The sequence below is a fragment of the Bos taurus genome, chromosome 19 (genome assembly GCF_002263795.3).
Source record: "Bos taurus isolate L1 Dominette 01449 registration number 42190680 breed Hereford chromosome 19, ARS-UCD2.0, whole genome shotgun sequence".
In the NCBI taxonomy this organism is placed as follows: Eukaryota; Metazoa; Chordata; class Mammalia; order Artiodactyla; family Bovidae; genus Bos; species Bos taurus.
In genome coordinates this window covers 52,355,761-52,372,215 of record NC_037346.1, presented here as the reverse complement: position 1 = coordinate 52,372,215, position 16,455 = coordinate 52,355,761, and the positions used below count along the sequence as shown (strand labels likewise).

The following is a 16,455-nucleotide window of genomic DNA, read 5'->3' as shown; positions in this document are numbered from 1 at the left end:
CATACAAATTGTGAAATTATTTGTTCTAGCTCTGTGAAGAATACCATTGGTAGCTTGATAGGGATTGCATTGAATCTATAAATTGCTTTGGGTAGTATACTCATTTTCACTATATTGATTCTTCCAATCCATGAACATGGTATATTTCTCCATCTATTAGTGTCCTCTTTGATTTCTTTCACCAGTGTTTTATAGTTTTCTATGTATAGGTCTTTAGTTTCTCTAGGTAGATATATTCCTAAGTATTTTATTCTTTCCGTTGCAATGGTGAATGGAATTGTCTCCTTAATTTCTCTTTCTGTTTTCTCATTATTAGTGTATAGGAATGCAAGGGATTTCTGTGTGTTGATTTTATATCCTGCAACTTTACTATAATTATTGATTAGTTCTAGTAATTTTCTGGTGGAGTCTTTAGGGTTTTCTATGTAGAGGATCATGTCATCTGCAAATAGTGAGAGTTTTACTTCTTCTTTTCCAACTTGGATTCCTTTTATTTCTTTTTCTGCTCTGATTGCTGTGGCCAAAACTTCCAAAACTATGTTGAATAGTAATGGTGAAAGTGGGCACCCTTGTCATGTTCCTGACTTTAGAGGGAATGCTTTCAATTTTTCACCATTGAGGATAATGTTTGCTGTGGGTTTGTCATATATAGCTTTTATTATGTTGAGGTATGTTCCTTCTATTCCTGCTTTCTGGAGAGTTTTTATCATAAATGGATGTTGAATTTTGTCAAAGGCTTTCTCTGCATCTATTGAGATAATCATATGGTTTTTATTTTTCAATTTGGTAATGTGGTGTATTACATTGATTGATTTGCGGATATTGAAGAATCCTTGCATCCCTGGGATAAAGCCCACTTGGTCATGGTGTATGATCTTTTTAATGTGTTGTTGGATTCTGATTGCTAGAATTTTGTTAAGGATTTTTGCATCTATGTTCATCAGTGATATTGGCCTGTAGTTTTCTTTTTTTGTGGGATCTTTGTCAGGTTTTGGTATTAGGGTGATGGTGGCCTCATAGAATGAGTTTGGAAGTTTACCTTCCTCTGCAATTTTCTGGAAGAGTTTGAGCAGGATAGGTGTTAGCTCTTCTCTAAATTTTTGGTAGAATTCAGCTGTGAAGCCGTCTGGACCTGGGCTTTTGTTTGCTGGAAGATTTTTGATTACAGTTTCAATTTCCGTGCATGTGATGGGTCTGTTAAGATTTTCTATTTCTTCCTAGTCCAGTTTTGGAAAGTTGTACTTTTCTAAGAATTTGTCCATTTCTTCCACGTTGTCCATTTTATTGGCATATAATTGTTGATAGTAGTCTCTTATGATCCTTTGTATTTCTGTGTTGTCTGTTGTGATCTCTCCAGTTTCATTTCTAATTTTATTGATTTGATTTTTCTCCCTTTGTTTCTTGATGAGTCTGGCTAATGGTTTGTCAATTTTATTTATCCTTTCAAAGAACCAGCTTTTGGCTTTGTTGATTTTTGCTATGGTCTCTTTTGTTTCTTTTGCATTTATTTCTGCCCTAATTTTTAAGATTTCTTTCCTTCTACTAACCCTGGGGTTCTTCATTTCTTCCTTTTCTAGTTGCTTTAGGTGTAGAGTTAGGTTATTTATTTGACTTTTTTCTTGTTTCTCGAGGTATGCCTGTATTGCTATGAACTTTCCCCTTAGGACTGCTTTTACAGTGTCCCATAGGTTTTGGGTTGTTGTGTTTTCATTTTCATTCATTTCTATGCAAATTTTGATTTCTTTTTTGATTTTTTCTGTGATTTGTTGGTTATTCAGCAGCGTGTTGTTCAGGCTCCATATGTTGGAATTTTTAATAGTTTTTCTCCTGTAATTGAGATCTAATCTTACTGCATTGTGGTCAGAAAAGATGCTTGGAATGATTTCTATTTTTTTGAATTTACCAAGGCTAGATTTATGGCCCAGGATGTGATCTATCCTGGAGAAGGTTCCATGTGCGCCTGAGAAAAAGGTGAAATTCATTGTTTTGGGATGAAATGTCCCATAGATATCAATTAGGTCTAACTGGTCTATTGTATCATTTAAAGTTTGTGTTTCCTTGTATTTTCTGTTTAGTTGATCTATCCATAGGTGTGAGTGGGGTATTAAAGTCTCCCACTATTATTGTGTTATTGTTAATTTCTCCTTTCTTACTTGTTAGCATTTGTCTTACATACTGTGGTGCTTCCGTGTTGAGTGCATATATATTTATAATTGTTATATCTTCTTCTTGGATTGATCCTTTGATCATTATGTAGTGACCATCTTTGTCTCTTTTCACAGCCTTTGTTTTAAAATCTATTTTATCTGATATGAGTATTGCTACTCCTGCTTTCTTTTGGTCCCTATTTGCATGGAAAATCTTTTCCAGCCCTTCGCTTTCATTCTGTACGTGTCCCCTGTTTTGAGGTGGGTCTCTTGTAGACAACATATGTATGGGTCTTGTTTTTGTATCCATTCAGCCAGTCTTTGTCTTTTGGTTGGGGCATTCAACCGATTTACGTTTAAGGTAATTACTGATAAGTATGATCCCGTTGCCATTTACTTTATTGTTTTGGGTTCGAGTTTTTACACCATTTTTGTGTTTCCTGTCTAGAGAGTATCCTTTAGTATTTGTTGGAGAGCTGGTTTGGTGGTGCAGAATTCTCTTAGCTTTTGCTTGTCTGAAAAGCTTTTGATTTCTCCTTCATACTTGAATGAGATCCTTGCTGGGTACAATAATCCGGGCTGTAGGTTATTTTCTTTCATCATTTTAAGTATGTCCTGCCATTCCCTCCTGGCTTGAAGATTTTCTATTGAAAGATCAGCTGTTATCCTTATGGGAATTCCCTTGTGTGTTATTTGTTGTTTTTCCCTTGCTGCTTTTAATATTTGTTCTTTGTGTTTGATCTTTGTTAATTTGATTAATATGTGTCTTGGGGTGTTTCACCTTGGGTTTATCCTGTTTGGGACTCTCTGGGTTTCTTGGACTTGGGTGATTATTTCCTTCCCCATTTTAGGGAAGTTTTCAACTATTATCTCCTCAAGTATTTTCTCATGGTCTTTCTTTTTGTCTTCTTCTTCTGGGACCCCTATGATTTGAATGTTGTAGCGTTTAATATTGTCCTGGAGGTCTCTGAGATTGTCCTCATTTCTTTTAATTCATTTTTCTTTTGTCCTCTCTGATTCATTTATTTCTGCCATTCTATCTTCTAATTCACTAATCCTATTTTCTGCCTCTGTTATTCTACTATTTGTTGCCTCCAGAGTGCTTTTAATTTCATTTATTGCATTATTCATTATATATTGACTCTTTTTTATTTCTTCTAGGTCCTTGTTAAACCCTTCTTGCATCTTCTCAATCCTTGTCTCCAGGCTATTTATCTGTGATTCCATTTTGATTTCAAGATTTTGGATCAATTTCACTATCATTATTTGGAATTCTTTATCAGGTAGATTCCCTATCTCTTCCTCTTTTGTTTGGTTTGGTGGGCATTTATCCTGTTCCTTTTTCTGCTGGGTATTCCTCTGTCTCTTCATCTTGTTTAAATTGCTGATTTTGGGGTGTCCTTTCTGTATTCTGGCAGTTTGTGGAGTTCTCTTTATTGTGGCGTTTCCTCGCTGTGTGTGGGTTTGTACAGGTGGCTTGTCAAAGTTTCCTGGTTAGGGAAGCTTGTGTTGGTGTTCTGGTGGGTGGAGCTGTATTTCTTCTCTCTGGAGTGCAATGAAGTGTCCAGTAATGAGTTATGAGATGTCTATGGTTTTGGGGTGACTTTGGGCAGCCTGTATCTTGAAGCTCAGGGCTGTGCTCCTTTGTTGCTGGAGAATTTGCTTGGTATGTCTTGCCCTGGAACTTGTTGGCCCTTGTGTGGTGCTTGGTTTCAGTGTCGGTATGGAGGCGTTTGATGAGCTCCTGTCAATTAATGTTCCTTGGAGTCAGGAGTTCCCTGGAGTCAGGGTTTGGATTTAAGCCTCCTGCTTCCAGTTATTGGTCTTATTTTTACAGTAGTTTCAAAACTTCTCCTTCTATACAGCACCATTGATAAAACATCTACATTAAAGATGAAAAGTTTCTCTACCGTGAGGGTCACCCAGAGAGGTCCACAGCGTTACATGGAGAAGAGAAGAGGGAGGAGGGAGTTAGAGGTGACCCGAATGAGATGAGGTGGAATCAATAGTGGAGAGAGTGGGCTAGCCAATAATCACTTCCTTATGCGCACTCCACAACTGGACCGCTCAGAGATGTTCACGGAGTTATACAGAGAAGAGAAGATGGAGGAAGGAGACAGAGGTGGCCAGAGGATAAAAGGGGGTAATGAAAAGGAGGGAGACAGATCCAGCCAGTAATCAGTTCCCTAAGTGTTCTCCACTGTCTGGAACACACAGAAATTCACAGAGTTGGGTAGAGTAGAGAGGGGTTAGGGAGGAGACATAGGCGACCTGGTGGAGAAAAAGGAGAGTCCAAAGGGAGAGAGAGCAGTTAAGCCAGTAATCTCGCTCCCTAGTGATAAATGGGTACTGAAGATTGGGTTCTTAAAGGTACAAAATTGATAACTAATACCAAAAAGCAAAAGTTAAAAATCTAGAGTAGAGTTTGGAATTTCAAAAATACAATGTTAAAAAAAAGAAGAAGAAAAATAAGGAGAGAAAAACAAACAAACAAAAACAAACAATGTCACAAAAATTATAAAGAAAATACAGGTACAAAATTGATATCAAATACCAAAAAGCATAAATTAAAAATCTAGAGTAGAGTTTGGAATTTCAGATATACAATGTTATATAAAAGAAGAAGAGAAAGAAACAGAGGAAAAAAAAGTCACAGAAATTATAAAAAAAAACTATAGGTACAAAATTGATAACAAATACCAAAAAGCTAAAATTAAAAATCTAGAGTAGAGTTTGGAATTTCAAAAATACAATGTTAAAGAAAAGAAGAAGAAGAAAAAAACAAGGTCAAAAAATTATAAAAAATATATATATGAAGTTTGCTGAAGAAAAAAAAATAGGGTCTTTTTTTTTTTTGCAAAGTAATAGGTTATAAAAGTGAAAATTAAAGGACTTAAAATTTTTTTTAAAAATTTAAAAAAAAAAGGAAGAAAGAATGATCGTAAAAATAGTAAAAATATGTCGAGGACTTTCTCTGGTTTTGTTGTGAGTATTGTGAGTTCAGCTCATTTTTGGCTAGTTCCTTGGTCCGACTTTTATTTCTCAAGATCTATAGGCCCCTTCCTATGTAGTCGGTAGTAACCACAGGGTTTTAATCTATTGCCTGTAGCTTCCAAGGCGGTTCCCTCTGTTATGGCTTCTTCTGTTTGCTGGACTCTTCAGTGTCTGGTTTCCGCCCTGACACAAAGGGGACGGTGGAGGACATTTTTTTTTTCTTTTTTTCTTTTTAGGCTCACTTGTTCAGTTGCACTGTGGGGAGGGAGGGAGGGATGCTGCAAACAAGTAACACTGGCGTGTGCTCGAAATGCCTCAGCCACACTGGGTCTGCCCCCGCTCAGGGCGTGTGTAGCCTCCCTGCCCACAATGCTCAGGCTCTAGGTTGCTCCGCCGGGAACCATCCGTGGCTGGCCCTGGGCTGCCTGCACCTCCCAGGTCCAAGCCGCTCAGGTTCAGGCACTTGGGTAGTCCTCAGAGGCACAGACTCGGTTGGGCCTGTGTTTTGTGCCCTTCCCAGGTCCGAGCAGCTCAGGTGATGAGGTGTTTAGCGAGCACGATTGCTGCGACTTATCGCCTCCCCGCCGCTCGGTTATCTAGGTGTACAACTGGCGCGCCTTCTCAGGGAGATGTTGACCGTCCAGACCCCCAAGAAGTTTTAGTTAGCAAAGAAGCCTGCTTACAGTTTTATAGATAATGTCTCTCTGGGGCTGCGATTGCCCCCTCTGGCTCTGGCTGCGTGTCACTGGAGGGGGAAGGTCTGCAGCCGGCTATCTCTGTTCAGTCCTTTGTTCCGTGCGCGGGCCTGGCGGTGTCTTAGGTTAGGGCTGGCTTTTCGCGTGATACATATCCCACAGTCTGGTTTGCTAGCCCAGATTATTTCGCTCAGACAGCGCTCAGGGTATTCAGGCCAGGTCCTTAACTCTAAGCGATGCAGCCCGCACCGCGTCTCCCTGCCCAGCCCCCGCTTGCTAATGGCGTGTGTAGGCGTCTGCACTGCTTTTCCGCTGGGGGAGTTACCTTAGGGCTCGCAATCTGCGAGTTTTAATTGTTTATTTATTTTTTCTCCCTGTTATGTTGCCCTCTGTGCTTCCAAAGCTCGGCACAGATTTGGCCGTGAGAAGGTTTCCTGATGTTTGGAAACTTCTCTCTTTTTAAGACTCCCTTCCCGGGACGGAACTCCATCCCTCCCTCTTTTGTCTCTTTTTTTTGTCTTTTATATTTTTTCCTACCTCCTTTCGAAGACTTGGGTTGCTTTTCTGGGTGCCTGATGTCCTCTGCCGGCATTCAGAAGTTGTTCTGTGGAATTTACTCGGCTTTTAAATGCTCTTTTGATGAATTTGTGGGGGATAAAGTGTTCTCCCCATCCTACTCCTCCGCCATCTTGGCTCCTCCCCCCAAACTCATTTAAAAGTTTTAATTAAAAGTTTTAATTGTTGTTGTTTAGTCACTAAGTTGTGTCCAATTCTTTTGGAACCTCATGGACTTTAACCCAATAGGCTCCTCTGTTCATGGGATTTCCCAGGCAAGAATACGAGAGTGGGTTGCTATTTCCTTCTCCAGGGGATCTTTCTGACCCAAGGATCAAACCTGTGTCTCCTATTTCTCCTGCATTGACAGGCAGATTCTTTACTACTGAGCCACTAGGGGAGCCCTAATTAAATATCACACCCACCTTAAAGGGTATTTATAACAGATGCAGGGTTAACTAAGTGAATACTCATACCCTACCATCCATCGTCAACATGGACATCAGCAGAACTTTTGGGGTCTCCTCCCAACAGCCTCCATCCACTGCCCATACCCAGAGGTCGGGTTGCATGTCTGTGTGCATTCCCAATCAGTAATGTTTAGTTTTAGTGTACATATTCCTTACTAATGAGGTCAAAATGACAGACCACAATAATTAGGAATACATAACTATGTAACATGCCTATATAAACTTGACTTTTGTCAAGGGAAACTTTAAACTTTAGCCTCAAGCTTTGTTATGGCAAGCGTGCCAGTAGTTTGAGATCTGCCAACATCCCAGACCTGCCTGTAAATCTGTGAGGAGGGCGGGCCATCAAGCAGCCCCATAGACGTGTGTTAAGAGAACTAAGTTACCAGATGTACGTTGAGATAACTAATTGCCTGTACAAAATCTAGACCTTATTCTAAGTATTTTGAAGCAGTTTATAAAAAGCATAGTCGAATAGAGAGAAGAGAAGAAAGTGAGGCAAAGAGGCGAAACAGAAATTGTGAATCAGAAGTCAGAACCCTTTGTTCTTGGATCTGATCATAGAGAGACCCAACTGAGGAGGATGGGAGTCCCAGTGGCAGAGGGAACATGGTGGTGCTGCAGGGAGAGACGACTTTCTGAGGAATTTATATAATGAGATAGAAGCATTTAGGTACCTACCAGTGCTCAGGGATTGTTCTAGACACTGTGGATGTAGCAGTGAAGAAAACAGAGACTTCCTTCCTGGAAGGAAGAGAAAATAAAAGGCATGTTTAGTTGATGGTTGCTACAGAAGGAAATAAAGCAAGTACAGGGCTGCAAAGGTTTACTTTCCTACCGGGGGTGCCCAGGTGGTCTGCCAAGGGGTGTGGGGTAGAGGACAAAGTGACGGAGGTGTCTGGGGAGAGAGGGAACCTGAAGCTGGAGGCGCCCTGATTGTGTGACTAGTGATGACTGGAGAGGCCAGGGTTACAGCTCCCAGGAGGAGGGGCCATGTCTGAAGGGCAGCAGGGGAGATAGAAGGAGCAAGGGGAGAAAGTGGCCCTGAGCCTGCCTTGTGGGGTAGGGCAGGCAGGTTTGAGGAGGTTCAGAATTGGCTAGTGTGAATGCTCTTGGTGGACTTTGGGGTGTAGGGTAGTATAGATTGCCCTGTGGTGATTTGGAGCTGGAAATGTTGGCTTGGAAGGAGAGTTTGATAAAGGAGGTGGGCGGTGGGTGGAGGGAGGAGCTCCGTGTTGGTTGATTGGCAGATGAAAGATGTGCTTGTGGGGAGTCACCACCTCTCTCTGGGTATTAGCTAACCCTGGGAGGGGCAGTCTCTCCAGGATGAGCAAGGTCCCCCCAAATGCCAAAACATCCTAAAGTACAGAAGGTAAAAACAGGATTGATGCTGGAGGCCAGGGCAGGACTAGGGTGGGATGAGGTTGACAGACAATGAGGGCCAGCCACGCAGGGTCTTCTGGCCAAGCATAAGCTTTGATTCTGGGTGGGCAGGTCAACCTAGAAGGCAGCCCATGGCTGTGGCCATGTTCAGATGCACAGGTCCCGGAAATCTTTGCTGACTGCATGAAACTGCCTTATTGGCTCTCAATGACTTTTAGACTCAACCTGAACCTCTTCTTTGGGAAGCCTCCCAGTCCTTCCAGTATGCTAAAACCATTTGTTTTTAGTCTTTTTATCCAATTAAACATCAGGTTTGTGGGGGAGGAACATGTCTTACTTTCTTATTCCTTGTGCTTAGGACAGAGTTCCAGGTTCCTTTTGTTAAATCAGCATAGAACTAAGTGACTTAATCTAAGCCAGCCTCACACTCAAAAAGGAGGAGATTCTGCAAAGGGCTTGGGGCCTTGGGGTCTGCACACAGCTTCTTGCTCGTCTGACCTGTGGTTCCTAGTGAGGCTGCATGTCAGGACCACCAGGAAAGCTAATGGAGATGCTGGTGCCTAGGCCCCCAGACCTGTCAGATGAGTCGGGTGCCAGGGTTGGGGAGCTGCTTGGCGTTAGCTCTCAGAGCAAGCCTGGACTGGCAGCAGCACCATGGAAATGCAGAACCTGAAATTCCCCCAGATGTGCTGAGTCACCATCAGTATGTTGGCAAGATCTTCAGCGATCTGTATGCCCTGGAAGTTGGGGATGTGACCACCTTGAATGATCTTGCTTAAGCTTCTTTCTACCACAGTGTTAGCTGGTGTCGATGTCAGACTGGGAAATTGCCATTCAGGGCAGTCTATGGGCTGTGCTGCTTGTTTCAAGCAGATGGGCTGGAAGTTTGGTCAGGTTTTTTGGAGAAAATCTGGAAGCTGACCCAGAAACAGGCTGCCCCACCCCACGTGCAAATAAACCCCAAGGTCTTCAATCTCCCTCTCCCGAGGACTGAGTCCAGGCAAGGGGCAAGACACTAAGCTCTGGGCCTACACTGGGCTTCAGTGGCAGGGAGGGTCACAGGTTACTGGCACTTAATGAACTAATCAATATTTGCAGCAAAGCAGGATCCCCATGCATGCAGGGCATCCAGCCCCTTGGGGTCCTCGCAGGGGCCTGCCACAACTGCTTCTACAAGCTTGTCTCTGATTCTGAAGCTGAGGATTCTTGCCTTTGAGTGAGGATCTGCAGGCAGAGGTATAACATGCCAGTGAAAGTGCAGGAAGGAACAACTTAGCCTTCTGCTCATTTTTGCATCTCTATTTTGTCTGTAATACACACCATATAAGAGTGTAACATGTTGGGCCTGTGCATACTTTCTAACATTTGAAAGCCATCTTTATAGGGCCCTCCCATTGGAAGGTATTCCACATGAGGGTTTCAGCTTGGATTGGGCAAAGCAAAGTGTGTGACCATCACTGCTCCCCACTTGTCCCTCAACTCTGTTCACCACCCCCATTCACTTTGTGCTCAGTTTCTTTCTTTCCAAGAGAGAGGAATGGCAGATATACGTAAGGTGGTGAAAGATTGCTGCTGCAAACCGTGAATGACACTGTGATTTGTGGCCTCCAGAGGAGAGGAATTCGATCTGTGGCCAGAGACGAGGCTTGATCACTCAGCGCTTTTGTGTAGTAAAGTTTTATTAAAGTATAAAAAGAGATAGAGAAAGCTTCTGACATAGACATCAGAAGGGGGCAGAAAGAGTGACCTCCTTGCTAGTTTTTAGCAAGGATTTTTATACCTGTAGCAAAGCTGCTAATTAAAGAAATGCCTCAAAACTGAGATAATTGCACCAGGCCCCTCACCCACAACACAGATTTTTAGATAGCATTGGCACTAGGTGAATCATCCCAGGCCATAACACAGTTGACATGAATCTGGAAGAAAGGCAGATTTCCAAGCAAATATGTAGTTCACTAACATAGTTGAAGGAATTATTTTCATAAGAAAAATGCATTAGGTTAGCTCAAAGTTTGAGATAAAGTTCAGGCTGATTCAGGTGTCGCCATGACAACCCAGAATTAAAAGAAACTTGCTTTAATTTTGTGTAGAGAAGGAAAAAAATAAATGTTTGCCACTTGCAGTTTATTTCCTCCTGCTGTTTGGGGACCTCTGGCCTCTCTACCAAGGGTGTTAACACTCTTAGTGATTTGGTTGAGCTACACTTGATGTATTTCAGAAATTGAAAGGAAATTGAAGGAAAACTTTGGTGAGAGTACAGAAAACCTGAGAAACAAAATGAGTGTCTCTTTTTCTGTTTAGCGGCGTAGAAGGAGTAAAAGGAAGAAAAGGAATTGGAAGAATGCTTCCACATCTGCAGAGCTGGATTCCTTGTCCCCATCCTCATTGGAGCCCTGTAGTCTGAGTTCTCTTGCAAACCCTGGGCTTCAGGACACAGCTCCATGCCAAAGCCCAGCTCAGCAGTGTAGACCCACTCACCAGTCAGGCAAGCCTCCAAGTGTGGGCAAAATACCCCTGGAGGCTATGGGGCACCCTCTGCAAGGCGAGGCTGCAGGAGAGGCAGAAGCAGCCATGGGTGCTGAGTCTCTGAGCAGCCCGGCACCTCAGGACCAGACTCTGGCAGGAGCCCTCCCAGAAGGGAATGACCACCACTCCCTGAGCCCCTTCAAGGGTGAAGATCTCCCCACTTCTGCCAGTGAAGGCTCTCCTAGGGAGAAGGATACTGCCCAGGAGCTCCTGCTGCCTGAGCCAAAGGTGGACACCTCCAAGCCCAGAAAAGATCTGCAGACCATCAGGCAGCTGGCCAGGGCTCCTGCCTCTGGGGTGAATTTGATGCCCAGGATTGGCCTGCCATGTCTCAACACCTTGCTGTGCAGTGCAGTTCTGACAACACTTCACTGTCTGGGAAGGGAGTCCACTGGGACTCGCTTCTTGGGAGGGGGGCTGTGGGAGGGGCTATCCCTCTACCCTGAGCTGCTGACCCCTGTTCCTGGGCTGGTGGCAGAGGCTGACCCTTATGCCATTGAGTTCAAGTTTCCCTGTGCATTTTGTCATTTTGGCCCTGATGTTTTGGGGCTTTATTTCTTCCAGGCAAGTGATGCTGCAGCTGAGTCAGCTGTTTCAGTGAAAGGAGTTGGGAAAGATGTTAAAGATAAGACTGAGGAAATGAAAGAGCCACCCACAAGCGTCCCTGCTTCCCGAAACCACCGCCAGGTAAAGCGTCTCATGCCTGCCTGGTCGCCTCTCCAGGACGCCCTCCCCATCCTTGCTGTTCATCCCATGGGCTGCTCCTTTTAGTCCCATTCCTTCCACAGCTTAATCATTTGGTGAATATGTGTTAGGTGCTGGGGATATAGCCATGAATGAGACCAGTTTCTGCCTTTGGGAGCTCACATTCTAGTGGGGAGAAAGACATGCAAAGCCAGACTGTGTGAAGTGCCCTGGAGAGAAGTAGGGCAAGGGACTGAGGTAAGTGCCAGTCAGGGCCTCTCCAAGGAGAACTGAAAGAGTGACAGGCAAGCCATGTGCCTATCTCGGGACATGCAAAGGCCCCAAGGGAGAGTGTGGTGGGCTTGTTTAGGGGACAGCAGGAAATCTGCTTCTCCCAAGAGCAGGTGAAGGGAAGAGAGGCCTGGGTTGGGGCTGGAGTTGACAAGGTTGGCTCCAAGGAGTCCAAGGCTCCCCTGTGGTGGGTGGACCAGAAGCCGTTTAAAGGTTCTGAGCAGGGAAGGGATGTGACCAGTCTGGCAATTGTGACAAGCGTCCTATGTTGGGAGCAAGCATGGAGCCTGGTCTAAAGGTTGGGGTTTGGGTGCCTGTTCCAGGAAATTGCAACCAAGGACCAGACAGCTCTTCCTGGAGGGAAAACAGGTGAAAATGAGAAAGCCAAGCCAAAGGACCTGAAGAGGCCAGAGGGGAATAACGGAAATAATGCAGCCCCTGTGAAAAATGAGAAGGAGCAAAGGAACCAGAGCACACAGCGAGCTAAGGAGAGGTGGGTGCAACTGGCTCAGGAAAGCGCAGGCCTGGCCCCCACCCAGCACTGGGGCTGGAAAGGGCCATGCCACCCCAGAGGAGATTCCCAGGCTGCCTTTTTGTTGATTCTCAGGGCAAAGGGCAATGCTCAGGAGGTAGGCAGGGGAGGGGCATCTGTCCCAATTCCTTACTCAGTTGAAATTCTGCTATTACACAGTCCCTGAGGTCTCCCGGAGGCAGCCTGGGCCTTACAGAAGTCAGGAGAGAGACAGTCATGTCCCAGAGTACTCAGTCACCCCCTCCCACCCCCCCTCTTTGGAGCTGAGCAGAGATCACCCCACCCTGTGCCCACTGTCCTCCTCCACCATAGAGGGAGAGCCAAGGGGACCCACATGGTGGGCAGTCTATCTGAAGTGTGGGCTCTCTTGCACTTTGCTAGGATGTGTGTTAGTGCACGCCCAGAAACAAGATCGTGTGTGCACATGTGTGCCTGCATGTGTGTGTGGGCAGGGAGTAGAGAGACCAGATCTAATCAGTGTTTTCTTTTGTGATCTTCCCCAGCCTGCTGAGCTCCATGGAAGGAATCATGGTGTACTTCCATGCAATTATTTCTAAACATTTTGAATTCAACCCCCATCAACACAAAGTATTTGTCAGGGGTGGAAAAGAATTTGGGGAACCTGCATGGAGTCATAATGTTTGCGAGATGCACTACAGCAAGTGAGTATATCCCAGTTGGCCCATAAGGAAATGGATAGAACGTTCAGTCTTTGAAATATATTGAAATCATAATTTTGATCAAGCTGGTTAATTGTTAGAAGCTCTGGGAGATGAATATTAAAAAAACCTCTTCCTTATAATGCAATTCTTTGTCATACTTCATCTTGGTCTTCTTTATGTCTCTGTGTGGAAACCAAGCCTTGTTCTAGAAGCATGCTCTCAGTCAGCATATATTTACAGCTTTGGGTCTGCACCCCATGTTGTGTTTGAGAAGAATGAAAATTTCTGGGAGAGGATTTTCAGATAACTCACTGCTGTCCTGTTTATTCACAGAGATTTACATGAGAACGGGTCCCTCATTGAAGGCAGCACCACCATTTCCAAGCAGCACGTGGATAAACCCATTCCTTACAAGTACATCATCTGCAAAGGCAAGAACTCTGAGGAGTATGAGTTCATCTACACAAGTCAGCAGAAGAAAGGCGAGTACGTGAACCGCTGTCTGCGAGTAAAGTCTTCCCTTCTGGACTCTGGAGGTAAGCCGAAGTCTGGACTCTTGATCAATCAGCCTCTGAGGCTGGACCTTCCTTCCTGGGGAACAAAGGCTTTCCTTGACCTCTGTGGGTCCTCTTTGCTTGGCATTAGCCCTGCCCTACCTCCTGGCTCTATGTTTCCTAAACCTGAGCTTGAAAGCATTTTTCTGATCAGTTTAGCTTAACCACTCACAAGAGTAAACAAGGTAGTGGATGTTTTCTAAGGGAAAGGAGAGAGGGTGGATCCGCTAAGAAGTGAGGGGACTGGGGCATGGAGAGGCAGCACTGAGCAGGGGCAAGGGCATGGGAAGCAGGGCTGCCAGGCAGGACAGAAGACCTTTCCAGGTTTTCAAACGACAACTGTGAATAAGACATCCATCAGAAGCTATCAAGTGGTGGGCCAGATCCACTACTCGCTGCTGTCTGTCATCATTGTCGCTCTTCTGCTGCTACTGCTAAGTCACGTCAGTCGTGTCTGACTCTATGCCACCCCACAGATGGCAGCCCACCAGGCTCCCGTCCCTGGGATTCTCCAGGCAAGAATACTGAAGTGGGTTGCCATTTCCTTCTCCAATGCATGAAAGGGAAAAGTGAAAGTCAAGTTGCTCAGTCGTGTCCGACTCTTCACGATCCCATGGACTGTAGCCTGCCAGGCTCCTCCATCCATGGGATTTCCCAGGCAAGAGTACTGGAGTGGGGTGCCATTGCCTTCTCCCTGTCACTCTTCTATTTACTTTTTATACCCTTATTCTCCTTTTCTCTTTCTATTCTTGTCTGTATCTAATTCTTTTCTCTGTGATCTTTTCCCCTCCTTGTATGCACTGTGTGTGTGGTACTTGTGTGTGTGTTTTGTGTGTCCATACATGGCATGTGTTGTATATAGAGAGTCTATATGGGTTCTACTTTTAGGAACTTCTCAGATCTTCTTTGTAGCTGAATTCCTGGTCTGTCATAAACATCACATGTATCCTCAGAAAGTATGGATAATCAATTTTGTAGACTCAAAAACTGTACCTATATTTATTACATTAAAATTAATGATAATGAATGAAAATCACTGTCGTGTCTGACTCTTTGCGACCCCATGGACTGTATAGTCCCTGGAATTTTCCAGGCCAGAATACTGGAATGAGTAGCCTTTCCCTTGTCCACGGGGTCTTTCCAACCCAGGGATTGAACCCAGGTCTCTCGCATTGCAGGCAGATTCTTTACCAGCTAAGCCACAAGGGAAGCCCAAGAGTATTGGAGTGGGTAACTTATCTCTTCTCCAGGGGATCTTCCCTACCCAGGAATCGAACCAGGGTCTCCTGCATTGCAGGCAGATTCTTTACCAACTGAGCTATCTGGGAAGCCCAGATTAAAATTAAAATCTTTGTTTAAAAAGATTGATCTGTCAGCTTTTGAGAGAGATGTGTCAGTCTGTCACCAAGACCAGGTGCTTTATTTTGTTTATTTGTTTTTTGAGGGTGCATAAAGCAGTTTTATTATATTCATTACTTCTGTGGGTTAGTAGTTTGGATGGAGCACAGCAGGGCTGGCTGGATTCTGCTCTCTGATGTCTGGGGCCTCAGCTAGGCAGGACTGAAAGCTGGGAGTGACTTGATGGCTGGGTTTGGAGTCATCTGGAAGGGTATTTTCCATTGATGCTGCCCGTGGCTGGGATCTCTGTTGGGCTGACAGCAGTAAAGGTCAATGGGACAGGAGCTTGATTATTTTGAACTGGCCCAGAGACAGAGAAGAAACTAAGAGTCATGCCCTCTTCTTAAATGTACCCAAGTGTTGACTCGACTGCCTTTACAAGACTCTCTTCTTTGTGAGCCGATCCCAGAGTCCGTCCTTCCACTTCCTGGATGATCCAAACTGGCTCTTTCCGTACTTGAGATGACCCCTCATTAGACAAGAGCTGGTGTTGATCTAGTCTTTGCAGAAGACATGGTAGTGACTTGGGATGGCAGGTCCCATTTGCTCTTACTTAAGAAGCACTGCCATAGTCACTTCAGATTTACCTGGTTGGATCCTGCTACTTAAGCTGTCAAATCAGATAGATTTCTTTTTTTTTTCTTTAAACAGAAGCAGTCATTTTAAAGTCCATTAAAAAGATTTTCTCTCCCTTTTTATTCCTTCCCTTTTTCATTTTTTCTCTCTTTTATTGAAGCGTATTTTAATTTTTGTGTTACTTTTGGGCAACAGCAAACTGGTTCAGTTTTATACACATATATATATGATATATATCAGATTCATATATATGATATATATATATATATAAAAGATTCTTTCCCATTACAGCTTATTACAAGATATTGAATATAGTTCCCTGTGCTATACAGTAAATCTTTATTTTCTATGTTTTATTTTTATTTATTTATTTAATTAATTAATTAAACTTAATTTATTTTATTTTAAGCAAAATATATTTATTTTATTTCTATGTTTATTTTCTTTTTCTTTTTTTTTAAGAAGAAGTTATGATTTTATTCAAAAGGCAATGAAAAGTCATTTCATGATACAATACATGAAAATTTCCTAATAAAATGTCAAGCATACAGTAAGTGCCCCATAAATGTCTCTCCCTAATGTGAAGTGAAAGAGTAAGTCTAGTGTGTCCTTTATCCTTTTCAGGAATTTATTTTATTTCCTGGACAATGGCTAACCACATCTGGATGTTTTCTTTTTTTTTTTTTTACTTTACAATATTGTATGGTTTTGCCATACATCAACATGAATCCGCCATGGGTGTACCCGTGTTCCCCATCCTGAATCCCCCCTCCTACCTCCCTCCCCATACCATCCCTCTGGGTCGACCCAGTGCACCAGCCCCAAGCATCCTGTATCCTGCATCAAACCTGGACTGGCAATTAGTTTCTTATATGATATTATATGTGTTTCAATGCCATTCTCCCAAATCATCCCACCCTCTCCCTCTCCCACAGAGTCCAAAAGACTGTTCTATACATCTGTGTCTCTTTTGTTGTCTCGCATACAG

The 16,455-nt window shown here is 43.8% G+C and overlaps 1 protein-coding gene across 1 annotated transcript in view; it reads left to right on the top strand.

The window, feature by feature from the left end:
- LOC512869 (ring finger protein 213-like) overlaps positions 1-16,455 on the top strand; it is a 128,565-nt gene that overhangs the window by 17,566 nt on the left and 94,544 nt on the right. Inside the window, exons 3-7 of the mRNA XM_059878372.1 lie at positions 10,546-11,067; positions 11,335-11,457; positions 12,069-12,238; positions 12,781-12,939; positions 13,273-13,475. Coding sequence (XP_059734355.1) covers positions 10,546-11,067; positions 11,335-11,457; positions 12,069-12,238; positions 12,781-12,939; positions 13,273-13,475 — 1,177 coding nt within the window. The remainder of the gene's footprint in view (positions 1-10,545; positions 11,068-11,334; positions 11,458-12,068; positions 12,239-12,780; positions 12,940-13,272; positions 13,476-16,455) is intronic.